Source organism: Myotis daubentonii, chromosome 15, assembly GCF_963259705.1.
Source record: "Myotis daubentonii chromosome 15, mMyoDau2.1, whole genome shotgun sequence".
In the NCBI taxonomy this organism is placed as follows: Eukaryota; Metazoa; Chordata; class Mammalia; order Chiroptera; family Vespertilionidae; genus Myotis; species Myotis daubentonii.
The window spans coordinates 53,053,891-53,066,298 of NC_081854.1; the positions used below are offsets into that span (position 1 = coordinate 53,053,891).

Genomic DNA, 12,408 nt, shown 5'->3' on the forward strand with positions numbered 1-12,408 from the left:
GTGAAAAACGAACCATGACCCCATTATATGAAATATTACATCTAAATAAAAGTAACGGCCAAAGCCTTCATTTCCTTGCTCATGTTCGGTTAATTTTTAATCATTTCAGGTCGACCTGACCCAAATCATAGATGCCTATGGCTACATAAGCCTGTCGTTCTCTGGCTCAAGCACTACTGAAGTCATCTCCTCCCATACAAATAAAAATTCAAACAAATTTTCAAAGGAAAAAAAAAGGAAAGAAAATAATGTGAAAAAAAATACAAATCAAAGAAATTTATTGGTGTTGACAAAAAATACATAATACGAAAAACAAAACGAAACAAAACAAAACAACAGAAACAAAACCAGAAACCCCACCCCGCGGCCCACGCGCGGGGTACTGACAGCGTGCGTCCGGAGCCCGCAGAGCCCGCCCTTAATTCATGAGGACCTCCATCTGCACCAGCCTTGCGTTGGTGTCCCCGGACGTCCGGTAGGGTATCATCCCAGCAAAGGTAATCAGGGCGCGGGCTTGACTTCGGATTTGCTGAGAAGGGGAAGAGGAGAAAGCCAGTTACCTGGAAGTTGGGTGCTGTGCCGGGACCACCAGCAGGGTCTGTCATTTTCTACCTGCCAGTGCCAGGGGCAGGTTCCGGCGGGGAGGGGGTGTGGTGGACGACAACCACGTTCTTCCGCAAGGTACAGCGTTAGCACAGCCCGTCCCAGGGCCCAGCTCCAAGCTCTCCTAAGCCAAGGACGGCTGGGTCTGCCAGGCCAGCTGCCTCGCTGGGCAGGTGACGAGCTGGGACACAGGCCTGTGCTGCAGACCTGGCTCTGCTGGCCCGCCTCTCCCCTGGCTGGTGCCTGCTGCTTCCGTGGGGAGCAGAGACAATGCAGCCCAGGCCGGCGCTCTCTCCTCTCCCTCTCCCCTTTCCTTCCTCCCACTCCTTCCTTCCTGACATAAGTGCTTGGCCCTCGTTTCCTTGGCAACAATATTATGGGATTCCATCGATTGTTCCAGGAGGGAAAGATTTTAACTCAGGTGTCTCTAAAAACAGTAGAAAGACAACTGTCACTCTGATTTCTAAGTGACAGATGATTAAGGAATACAGAAACTTTGGAGAACAGCTCCGTGTGGCCCCACAGTGAGCTACGTGGGATGCTTATAGCAGCGACAAAGGAAACTGCTGGGAAAGAGAACGGGAGAGTCCACAGACACCCCCTGCCCAGTGACTGGACTCTTAAGGAAACACAAGGGTCACTTTCTAGGCTCCTCAAGGGCCATCCAAGAAGGAAACTGAAAGGCAAGTGCTTTAGCTGACACATACAATAAACTGGCAAGTTCATGTCCTGACTAATGTCCAAATCAAAAGAAAACGTCACTTTCTGATGAGAGTAGCTGTGAAACTTTCTTTCAATGCGCACACAAGTGCCCAGCCCTCACGGCTGACGGTAAGCTACTCTGCAAGAGCCCAGGGGTGTTCGGGCAAAGGGCTGGGTCCCTGGCTGGGCAGCACTGCACATGAACCATGCGGCCACGGCCTGGGCAGGCAGCGTGTACATCCAAGTCTCTACTCTGTCCGTCTCCACCCCATAAAAAAGAAGAGTGATGGGCAGGAGGAAGATGGGAGAATGGCTTTACTCATGACATGCAAAAACTAAGTGCCTAAAACAAGAGATTAAAACACAGAATGTGTTCCGCCCGCCAGGCCAGCTGCTCCGCTGACCTGGAGGCAGCACCCAGCGCACCAGGAATGTCCGCCTCCGCCCTGGACTCACAGCAGCCTGCACTGGGTTGTTCGTCACACACACAGACGGCTGCCCAGGCCCACGCTCAGTGAGTCGCACTGGCACGCCTCCTCACATCACTTCTGAGGCTGTGTAGCTCTCGCAGCCAAGAGCAGTCGGCGGCCAGCAGCTGCCTTGGTGCACCCATGGATGGCCTACAAGTGAGTGCGCCCTTCCCCAGCACTGCTCCCTGCGTGGCCAAAGGTGAAACGCCCACCAGAGCTCACGGGGCAGGTCTGTAAGCGACAGAGCCCACAGACACCCTCGGAGGCAGGAGATAGGATTTCCAAAGCTCTAGTTCAGTGATGGCAAACCTATGACATGCGTGTCAGAGGTGACACGCGAACTCATTTTTTTGGTTGATTTTTCTTTGTTAAATGGCATTTAAATATATACAATAAATATCAAAAATATAAGTCTTTGTTTTACTATGGTTGCAAATATCAAAATATTTCTATATGTGACACGGCACCCGAGTTTAGTTAGGGTTTTTCAAAATGCTGACACGCCGAGCTCAAAAGGTTCGCCATCACTGGTCTAGTTTCTTGACTGTCAAAATCAGGTGTGGCTGTTGTACGCCTTACTGAGTCTCAGCAAACATTAGGTGGAGAAGGTAAGGGAAAGGTAATGTTCAAACACTAACAGTTTTGATGGTGTAATTGGGTCAAATGCCTCTGCCCTTTTGTCAAGTCAACTGGACATCACAGGCAGCCTGAGTCCTAGGATTCCATCGGCCTGGGCTCTGCCTGACCCGCAGAACGCTGAGGCCCCACAGCAGCTAAAAGGCACTGGCTCGGGTGTCAGACCGACGGCTCCTTCCCTACCCGGAGGGGCCCACAAAAGCAAGTGGCTTCCCGACTCCAGGCCTCAGTTCCCCCTGCTGTAAACTGGGGATGACAGTGCCTGCCCCCATCTTTGGGTCACTGTGAGGCTCAGATGAGAGCAGAAGCAAGCGCTTGCATCAAGGTAATGTGCTGACCAAAAGTGAGGATGGTTTTGATGAAAGTGCTGAGCTGAGACTCACAAAGTAACCTGATATTTTAAAATGAGCTCAGGAAGTTCTTACGGAATCACTACAAATTAGCATTCTATTTTGGATTTTTAAAAAGGTGATATTTGCAAACTGGGCACAACTGTTTTGTCTGTCTGTCTGTTTTTAGCTGGAGAAGAACAGCAATCCCATTGGGGTGTGATTTCTTCCTGGAGCCTCCTGACCCGGGTTCACCCAGGTTTCCCGGCTGCCGGGCGGAACGGGGAAGGGCAGCCTGGGCTCATGCGCATGGGCTCACGCGGCGCGATGGGCGGCAAACCAGAAAGGCGGTTCCCCGCCACGGCTCTGGCCCACGCGGGGATCTTACAGAGTCGTGGTCCTCGATGACTCGCTGGGGCCGGGAAGCCGAGGAGGGACTCGTCCCCTTGAGCCGCTTAAACTGTGTGAACAGGATGTTCATGGTGGCGAGAAGCACTTCTGAGAGGTTGTGCCTGATCTGCAGAGAAACACAGGAAGTCAGGAGAGGAACCCAGCCGGGGCCAGCAACGGGAGCGGGGCCTCCGGGCAGGCCTGGGCACACGCATGCCCACAGCTGCCAGGTGGAGAGCTAGTCACTAAAAAGGTAGCCCACGGCACTGAAATGTCAAGTGTGAGAGCGAAGCCCAGGTGGCGCCGCTCAGGTGGGTCCCTCCTGCTCCCTCCTTTATGCCACGGCTCCTGGGCGGGCAGTGAGCCAATGCAGGCTGAGCACGTCTGACCAGCGTGTGAGCGTGGATTGGCCGGCAGCGTGATCACCAAGGAAGGTGTGGATTTGAATGTCAGAGTTGGGACATTCCTGTCTCAGACCCATCTGACCATCTCCTCGGACCCTCAGCCCTAGCCCTTGGGAGCATCTAGAGAGGCAGGCGCTGGCGCACCACGTCACCCATGCCGCAATGAACGATGCATCCAGAGAAGGCAAGAAACAACAAAGACCAAGTAGCCGGGGGGGGGGGGGGGGGGAGCGGGGATGACAGCAGAAATGAAGGGAAGGCTGTGAGTGGCGAGACCTGAGCTGTGGGGACCACAGCAGGCAACCGCCCCACCACATGTGCAGAGGCCGGCCCTCCTTCCTCTCCAACAGCAGCTATTTTGTAAGAGGATTTGTTGCTGAGGACCAGTTCTAAATGGAAACTGTTAGTGACGCCCCGGGACAGGCGGCTCTAGAGAAGACTCTAGCCCGGCTGCACATGGAATGAGGGGAGTTCTGGGCCGCAGCCCAGACCAGGGGAACTGGAGTTTCTGGGCGCAGGGCCCGGGCGTGCAGGTTTGTAAAGCTCTCCTAGCAATTCCAGTGCTCAGAGAGCTGAGTGCCCTGGGGCTAGATGGGGCACTGTGCTAGCAATGCTGCAGAGACAGTGGCGCTGGGGCTCCAAGGCTAACAGCTGGTCCATGGCCGCTGCACCTGCTTCTCGAGACAAAACAGGACCGAGAGGGGACGGGAGGAAGTGGGTCGTGATGCATGTGTTATGCACCCAATGGAGCTACTTAGAGAAGATCCCAGAGAAGCACCAACACACCTTCTAGAACAAGTGGATAACAGAGAACTACTCCAGACCTCACAGGGTCAACCAGAGACCTGTTTCTCCCAAGAACTTGTCTGATCACTGAAGTGACTATATTTTCTGAGTCAGAAATTAATCTGATGGAGACAAGTACTCACAGAAAAACCAGCCCAGGATGTGGGAAGCTGAACTCTCAGAAAACTCAATCTGGGCGGTGACGTACTCAGACTTAGTCACTAGCTACACCGAAATGACAGCTCTCGCGGGAGTAGGAGCAGAAGGCAGGGCTCAGCAAGAGGCCTCACCTCGTCACTGAAGTTCCTGAAGGCGGCCACTCTCTCTTCCACGCTGTCCTGATTCAGGGGCACCAGCTTCAAGCGATCAATGATCTGTTTAAAACAAAAACCCACCAGCCCATATGACACACGCATCACCGTCGTGCCAGCTTCTGAAACAGCATCCAGCACGTCCACCAAGGGCTTCTGAGAACACGCCACCCCCCACCCACAGGCTTTGATTCCAACTTGCTGACTAACTTCATTCCTATCCTCATTTCCTGAGGCCATTTTAAAGCTCTGTTTTCAGGCTAAAGGGGTAAAGAATAGAAAAAAGAAAAAGGAAGCAAAAGCAACACAGAAATCCCCTTGAAATTCCCGGTTTCACATTGTTCTTCCCGTAGCAGGCATACTGGTGACATTGCTTTAGTTTTCAGTGACTCCCACGAAGTGTTCTCAATTTTTCAAGGGCGTATATTAACCTGCACTTCAAACACCCCTCCCGACACTCACGTCAAAGGCTCTGTCAATGTGGCCGCTGTGATATTCATCGAAAAAGGTAATCAAATCCAACAGGAGATAGAATGTGGAGTCCACAAACTTATTTGCACTGACCCCCTGAGCCCTGTACCTGAAAGAGAGAGCGAGGGAAGGGGTCAGGGGCCTATCATGAATTCCCGTGCAATCTGGAGCTTTAGGACAGCATCTGAGAACCGTCAGAACCTCTTGAACTCTCTGTGTGGAACATGGCGTTTCTTTTTGAAATGGCCGAGCTTTTGATGGTGGATTTGATATGAATCCTCCGACAAATACTTTGCACGAAGCAGTGGTCTCTAGCTTCAGCCACCATCTCTGCACCCACATACCCAGGAAGGATGGGGGGTCCTGATGGGCCAAAAGCCCAGCGGCCATCCCTAGGGACGGTGTGCTAAGTGGAGATTTCTCACTGGCCACAGAACGCCCTCCTGCGCTGCCCCAGGAAAGCACCGCCAGCTCCGTGTTCTCTCGGGCCCTTTGTCGGGAGCATCTGCGGAGGCACAGCGATGACTGCTCGGCCTGGGAGTTACACTCCTCAGTCTGACGACTCTGTTAACGCCCGGGGGGAAGGTGGCTTCTGAAACCCTGGCCACTCCCCTCTAAGAACTGCCCCGTCTGGCCATCACTAGTTTTGCTCCCAAATGCCTTTGAGATGGCTGATAATGGGAGAGTGAACGTAATGCCTAGAATTAAACCTAACGTGCGGGATTAAAATGCTGAGATACCCTTTCATGCCCTTCTCTTTGGGAAAAATGTTAAGTCTGCCAGTACCAAGTGCTGGTGATGGTGTGGGGAACAGAAGCCTGAGGTGCTGTTGGAATGTGAGTCGGGGCTGCTGTGGAACTGCCGTTATTAGCAGATTTGGTGGGCCCTGGCCCTGGCCCTGGCCCTGGCACCGGCGTTGGCCTTACCGTTCTGCGATGGAGAGGGCCATGTTCTTCAGCCTCTCCTTGTTGGACTGCGGGGCGCTGATCTGGGGCACAACGGGGCTCAGCAGTTTGTTCATCAGCTCCAGCACCTTATCAGCATTCTGCTCGATGTTTTAAGTTAAGGAAGGAATCAAATAATCAACAGAAGGCACTAAGAAACTACACAAAACAGGGGACGTTCTGGGGTGGTGGGTGGACATGCTCTGAATCTTGACCTGGGGGTGGTTACACCTACAGAACCATCTTCAAGCTGCGCACTTAACATCCGCATTGGTCTACGTCTTAATTAGACCTCAATCAAAACATCTTTAAATTAAAAAAAAAAAAGAGAGAGAAGTGTAACCCTCTTTTTGTCCACTCTTCTGTTGATGAAAGGAGATATCATCATCTTTTCTAGGCTACATGATCACCAGCAGCCATTGTATGTTCTAAGTGGAAACCCTTATTCCTGCTCTCGGAACACCTCAGCTGCCATCCTGCTCCCTGCCGCGCTCTAATCACCGTGTGTCTGCGCGGCCCAGCGGGTAGGCACCAAGGCATTTTCACCAGCAGCTTCGCCATCAAAATGTGACGCTTACTCGGCTGCCAAGTGAGACCACAGCTCAATGCCTGCAGGACATCCTTACAATACGCCACTCCGTCTTGGCCAGAAATACATCACGGGCAGAAATAATTCTGTAGAGCGGAGTCTCACCCTGACGGGACCACTGACGCTCAAGCACCAGGGAGCGTGCCTCGGCAGGGGGTGAGCAGGACCCCCGCATCCCCCAATGTCTGTGCACTTAACGCCCCCGGTGACAGATCCACTAAGTGCAGGAGGGGGGAGGGCGCACTGTACCTTGGCAAGGTCGTAAAGCTTTGCAGCTTCCTCAAACAGTCCTTTATTTTCGGCCACGGAAGCAACTTTGTTGATAATAGGCTTTGTGTCATTAGTAAACTTATCTATGACTCCAGGCTGTCAAGACAGATGATGGGCGGGGAGGGAGAGAGAGATGGGTGCACGGAGCTGTTATTTTAAAGGCAGAGAAGCAACGGGGGTCTGAAAACCACTTTAACTGAAAATGCTTGCCCTGGGCAATACATATATTTCATCGGTTGGGCTCTGGCTTTCGTGGAAACATAAGGGCTTGTTAAACATATGAAAGGGACCAAGGAAGCTGCGCCTGAAGTCAGCAGTAAGACTGTTCTAATCTTCCAAAATGACCCAGAGCGTGGGTAATATCACCAATGATTTCAACTTTGCTGACGAGTAGGCACCATGGGAGGGGAATCAGGAAACTCAGGAAAAATATCCGAGTTTTAGATTTCCTTTTAGGACAGATGGCAAAAGGACCGCTGTGCTCAAAATATACACGCAAGGGGTATCAGAATTTTTTTTTTAATCACCATCACCACTCAACGGCAACCAGAGGGTCAGGAGAGCATGAGAGGCCTTAGGAACCACAGAAAGCCAGGGCGGGTCTGGTGATGTCCGACTGGCCGTTCTGATGCTCCATCAGCACTGGACCAAGTCAGCGGACCTGCACCTGCCACCCTAGAGGCAGCACCGATCAGGGAAGAGCAGGAGCTCTGGGGTTCCAATTCCAGCTCCCCTTCTTACTGCCTGTGTGATCTTGAGGAAAATAATTAACCTCCCTTGGAAAAGATAGGTAACAACGCCCAGCTTGCTAAGTTATTGTGGCAATTAGATTTTTTAAAAATCCCTGTGACACACACAGCACAGTGCCCGGCAACTGTCCTGCTCAGGCAGCACGGCCATCGCCATCAGCCTGCCACTGGCCTCCCTTCTGGCTGGACGGTGTGAGCAGTGCGGGCTCATCTTCAGATCTCTGAGTCCTACTCACCATTTTACAGGTGAGAAAAGTGAGTCCCCAGGAGAGGCCACAGGGAGTGTGCTCGAGTGGGGTCAAGACCGGTCTCCAATGCCAGGGCCTCTGTCCCGGCTCCTGAGCCGCCCAATGGGCACGGCGGGTCTCAGGGAACCGCTGAGGCTCACGGGAGCAGCTGCATCTCGGGGTCAGTGGGGTGCTGAGCCCTCAGAAGTACCTTCTGAGAGAGGGCAAGCGTTTTCTAACTTTTCCATCTGGGGAGAGCAGGTGCAGTAATCAATCTTTTTATTGCATATTTTCTAAGTCAAAAGTAACAGTAATGTAGCCTTCTCAGCTCCCAAAGTGGCAGGCGTGAACAGATGAGTACATTCAACTAATAAAAAGCTACTTGGTCAACAATTTACATATTTTTAGGAAAAACAGAAATGTGTGTAAAATCAAGGTCATCATTTGGGGCCTATAACAGACATTCTTTGTGTTTTAAACTAAGCAGCTACACTCATATCTACACCTTTATTCAGTATCTTGAGTCCTAAAGTCTAACTGTAATCTTTGGACAATTATAAATCTCCAACTGCAAACTAGCACATCTCTAGGGGTGTGTCTAACCCACCTTTCTGCTCCCATCATTCTCCAGTTTCCCAAGGATCATGTCGAACTGCAGAGACAAAAAAGTTTACCCAATTTACTGGACAAGATATACCCATAATTCCATAATTCTTTGGGGACATGCGGGGAAGGAAAGAGGGGAGGTGGGAGAAGGCTTACATTAACTAGGAAACAGTGGGACTGAATCAACATTTTCATTGTCAGAAACCAAAGAAAATTAAAACCCCTGGGTCTTCTCCATCGGAACCATGCTGAGGGTACCCAGCTAGCGTGAGAACGTGTCTACTGACAGCCACGGAGGGAGCGGGAAGGAACCACGTACCTCTCGGCTTTCTATCACAAGCTCGCTCACACAGCGTAGGAACATGTTTTCTCCTTGACTGTCTTTCTCGTCCCTGTACGGGGGCAGAGGCAACGTGCTTTCTAGTGTGGACTTGAGGTCACAACCAGCTGAAGTGAAGGGTCAAGAGCAAGTTTTACCTGAGGAAGTAAAAGTACTGGAGGGCCTCCCTCGGGTCCGTGGACTCAAACTTCCGGGTGTAGAGCATGAGGAGCCGCACGAAGTTCAGCCGCCGCATGCAAGGGGGGTCGCCAGGCTCGTGGCTGACTGCACCAGGGGGACAGGACTGGTCACAACCACGCTGCCCCTCTGAAGTGTGGCGACTGAGTCCAAGGACCCAGCAGCACCTAGTCCTCAGCCCAGCCAACGTCGCCAGCTCTGGCCAACCCTGTCACCACCCCGTCCTCAACTTCTTCCCCAGCACAGAGTGGAGATAAGGGGACCCAGACGCATGACTCTAGGACCTGCTTCTCCAGCCATTCCTCCGGGCAACCTGCCGGACCGGCCACTAACCCAGCACTGTGCACGGCACCGTCGTCACGGTTGGTACCATCTGCCCAATCCTCGCTGGCTGCAGGGATGAGTCCACTGCCACCCAATGGGGGAAGGGACGTGGTTATGCGACGGCCAACAAACACTCACGGAGCTGCGCGCTCTGTCCCGAGGACTTTAAAAGCAGTTTCAGCTCAAAGAGCACGAGGGCCACGTGGACGGCATGGCAGCGCAGCCGCTCCATGCGGAAGAGGAAGGCGATGGCCGCCTCGAACTGCGCGGTCAGGAACAGCACTTGGAAGTAGAGGAAGGGCTGCTGGTTCACTGTGAAGTGGGACTCGCCTGTGGGGGGAGACACAGCCCACTCAGAGGGAGTCAGCCTCCACAGCCACCCCACGCAGAAGCCTGTGCGCTTAAAGGACCTCTGGTGGGTGGAGGGGCCCTGGACACAGAGCACTGCCACGGGAACCCCACCTGGTTCCATGGCCTTCTCTAGACCTTAGGGATCGTGCTGTGAAACCCAAGCTGCTGCAGGAGGTGGGAGAGAAACAGAGTCAGGGCCTTAAAACGAAATACAAAAGGGCTGCTGATCCCCTTATCCTGACGAAGTCCCTGAACAAGGAGAGGGTGAAGACTGCAGAGGGGCTTCAGGTCACTCAGATCCGCAGTGACTGAATTCTACAACCACTGACCACTAGCCGGAACCTTTTCTTCCAAGATTCTTAAACAACGTGTGTGGGGGGGGGCGGCGGGGGGGGGATGGGGGGGATGGGACTATTTCTCCCACATTTGTGCTGATACAGCCACTGGGAGATCTATGAGAAAGCAATAGGCAAGTCCTCTCTACGCCTCTCCCTGAGCAAATGTCGATCCGAGCAATTCTAGGAAAACAGCTACTGTATAGACCAGGGGTGGGCAAACTTTTGACTCAAGGGCCACAATGGGTTCTTAAACTGGACTCAGAAGAAGGAGCCGCGGCCGTGTTTCCCGACGTTGCCATGTTAACACTGCTGCTGGTGAAGGAGCGGAGGGGAGAGCAAGAGAACCCTCCGCTCTTTCGGCTCCGCGGGCCAGATAGAACAGCCAAACGGGCCGGATCCGGCCCGCGGGCCGTAGTTTGCCCACGGCTGATATAGACCATAAGTCACAACCCTGCTGAAGGCCACACGGCCTCTACTGCGATTTGAAATCATTGTGCTATGCTGTGTTTTGAAGATCCACAGGGTCTGGAGGAGCGAGTTCAGAGGTGAAGGATTTTCCAGAAGAAAGGTAACTAGTGACCTTGGGTGAACGTGGGAAGGTTAGGTTCAGGGTATCTTACCATAGTCTTCCAACAGCTGTTTCTGGAACTGTGAGAGAGTGAGCCTGTCTTGTGGGGAGCTGGTGCCGTCATCATCGAAACACACTTGGTTCAACTAAACCCCCAAGAGAAACAGGTGTATTGGTACGGAGTATGTCCTGAGCCAGGCGTGCAGCTGCAGCTATAACTGCTCAGGTGCTGTGGTAGTGGCGTGGTTACTGGTTGGGAATAAAAGTGGAGACAGGAAGTCCACTAGCCTGGTCGCCTTATTGGCGTCATACATTAAGCAGGTAAAATCTGTGGGTAGAACTCGAGCAGAGGGAAGGGGCTAAAGCCCCACTTGGGCAAGAAAAGCAGCACCTGCCTTTAGCCACAGGTAGTCCTCCGTTTTGTCGGCCACTTCGCTCTGGTTGTCGGTGACGTCACATCTGCCGAGGACACAGTACACGGCCCGCTTGTAGGGGTCCGTGTTGTTCCTGAGGGCCCGGCGGTAGTGCAGGCGGAGCTTGTTTTCTGTCGGCGGGGACAATCTACAGACACAAGGGAACAGACAGAAACAGCGTCACGAAGATCCTCAAGGGCATCTGAAAGCGCCCGGTCCCAATGGCGTGACAGTTAGAAAGCCTTCCTTCACCGCGGGTCACAGACACTGTCCTGCCACCCCCGGCTCCCATCACTGTAATCTGACTGGTGACCGCCTGCCAGCTTCCTCCACTAGAGGCTTCAGGGCAGGGCAGAAACTCGGGGAGTTAATACTCCTCCCTGCTCCCCAGGGCCCTCCAGCAGTGATGGACAAGTGGGAGTCCCTTATCCAGGTGGGATCACCTCCCAGATAAACACCTGCATGCAAATCCTTGCCTCGGTCTACCTCTGGGGGGGGGGGGGAGACGAAGGACGGACTCAAGAACCCTACTTTACTCTCTGATACAAACAAGACAGGGATTTGGGGGGGGGGGGGGACACTCAAGGACATTAACCCTGCTTTACTCTCTGATACAAACAAGACAGGGATTTATGGCTTAAAACAATCTCTGGACATGGCATTATTAACATTGCCAAACAAATTCTTCTACATAATGTCCGTATATTTAAACTAACTTCTAATTCTAGCCTTTGAGCTATGGAGTGCATGACAACTGAGCTAACCAGAAAAGCACTAAGTGCTAATCAGTTAATCATTCTGCAAGCACCCTGCTGTGCCTGGGATTTGCAGAATAAGTCAAATCACGCTCCCACCACAGCCTCTCCCGCACTGGCACAGAAAATTGTGACCTTCTAGAAATGAGTACCGGAATGGGGCTGGCTCTTCTTCTAAGGCAGGGGTCCTCAAACTGCGGCCCGCGGGCCACATGCGGCCTGCCGGGTGTTTTTGCCGCCGCTGCCTGTTGCTTAGCAGCCGACTAGTTTTTTTTTAAACTATAGTCCGGCCCTCCAACAGTCTGAGGGACAGTGAACTGGCCCCCCATTTAAAAAGTTTGAGGACCCACGTTCTAAGGTTTTCAACTGTTACTCTCCAGAGACTCCTACTCGCTCTCTACACTTTATTTTTCCTGCGTAGAAACTTATTGTGAGCCATGCAGAGGGAAAAGAGAGCGCTGCTTCTGGACGCGCCATCCCGTCACTGTACCTTCTGTCTTTGCTGTTCATGTATTCCTGGAACCAGGTTTTAAACTCTCCCAGCTGGTGCTGGGCTAGGTTCACCACCTGTGAGGCGGCGAGCAGGTCCCCGCAGCGCATGCAGTAATAAATTAACGCCCACACAGGGTGGCCTTCCACCTCTCCGTCCTACAAG

General features: G+C 52.7%; 1 protein-coding gene across 4 annotated transcripts in view; it reads right to left on the reverse strand.

The window, feature by feature from the left end:
- Positions 1-261: 261 nt before the first annotated feature.
- NUP93 (nucleoporin 93) overlaps positions 262-12,408 on the reverse strand; it is an 86,345-nt gene continuing 74,198 nt past the window's right edge. For all 4 annotated transcript variants that reach the window (XM_059667981.1, XM_059667982.1, XM_059667980.1 and 1 more), the window contains 13 exons: positions 12,244-12,401; positions 10,981-11,146; positions 10,638-10,731; positions 9,467-9,658; positions 8,965-9,091; positions 8,807-8,879; positions 8,489-8,533; positions 6,885-7,001; positions 6,029-6,147; positions 5,094-5,211; positions 4,611-4,694; positions 3,129-3,257; positions 262-529 (listed from right to left, as the gene is read on the reverse strand). In XM_059667981.1, coding sequence (XP_059523964.1) covers positions 419-529; positions 3,129-3,257; positions 4,611-4,694; positions 5,094-5,211; positions 6,029-6,147; positions 6,885-7,001; positions 8,489-8,533; positions 8,807-8,879; positions 8,965-9,091; positions 9,467-9,658; positions 10,638-10,731; positions 10,981-11,146; positions 12,244-12,401 — 1,533 coding nt within the window. In that variant the 3' untranslated portion in view covers positions 262-418. The remainder of the gene's footprint in view (positions 530-3,128; positions 3,258-4,610; positions 4,695-5,093; positions 5,212-6,028; positions 6,148-6,884; positions 7,002-8,488; positions 8,534-8,806; positions 8,880-8,964; positions 9,092-9,466; positions 9,659-10,637; positions 10,732-10,980; positions 11,147-12,243; positions 12,402-12,408) is intronic.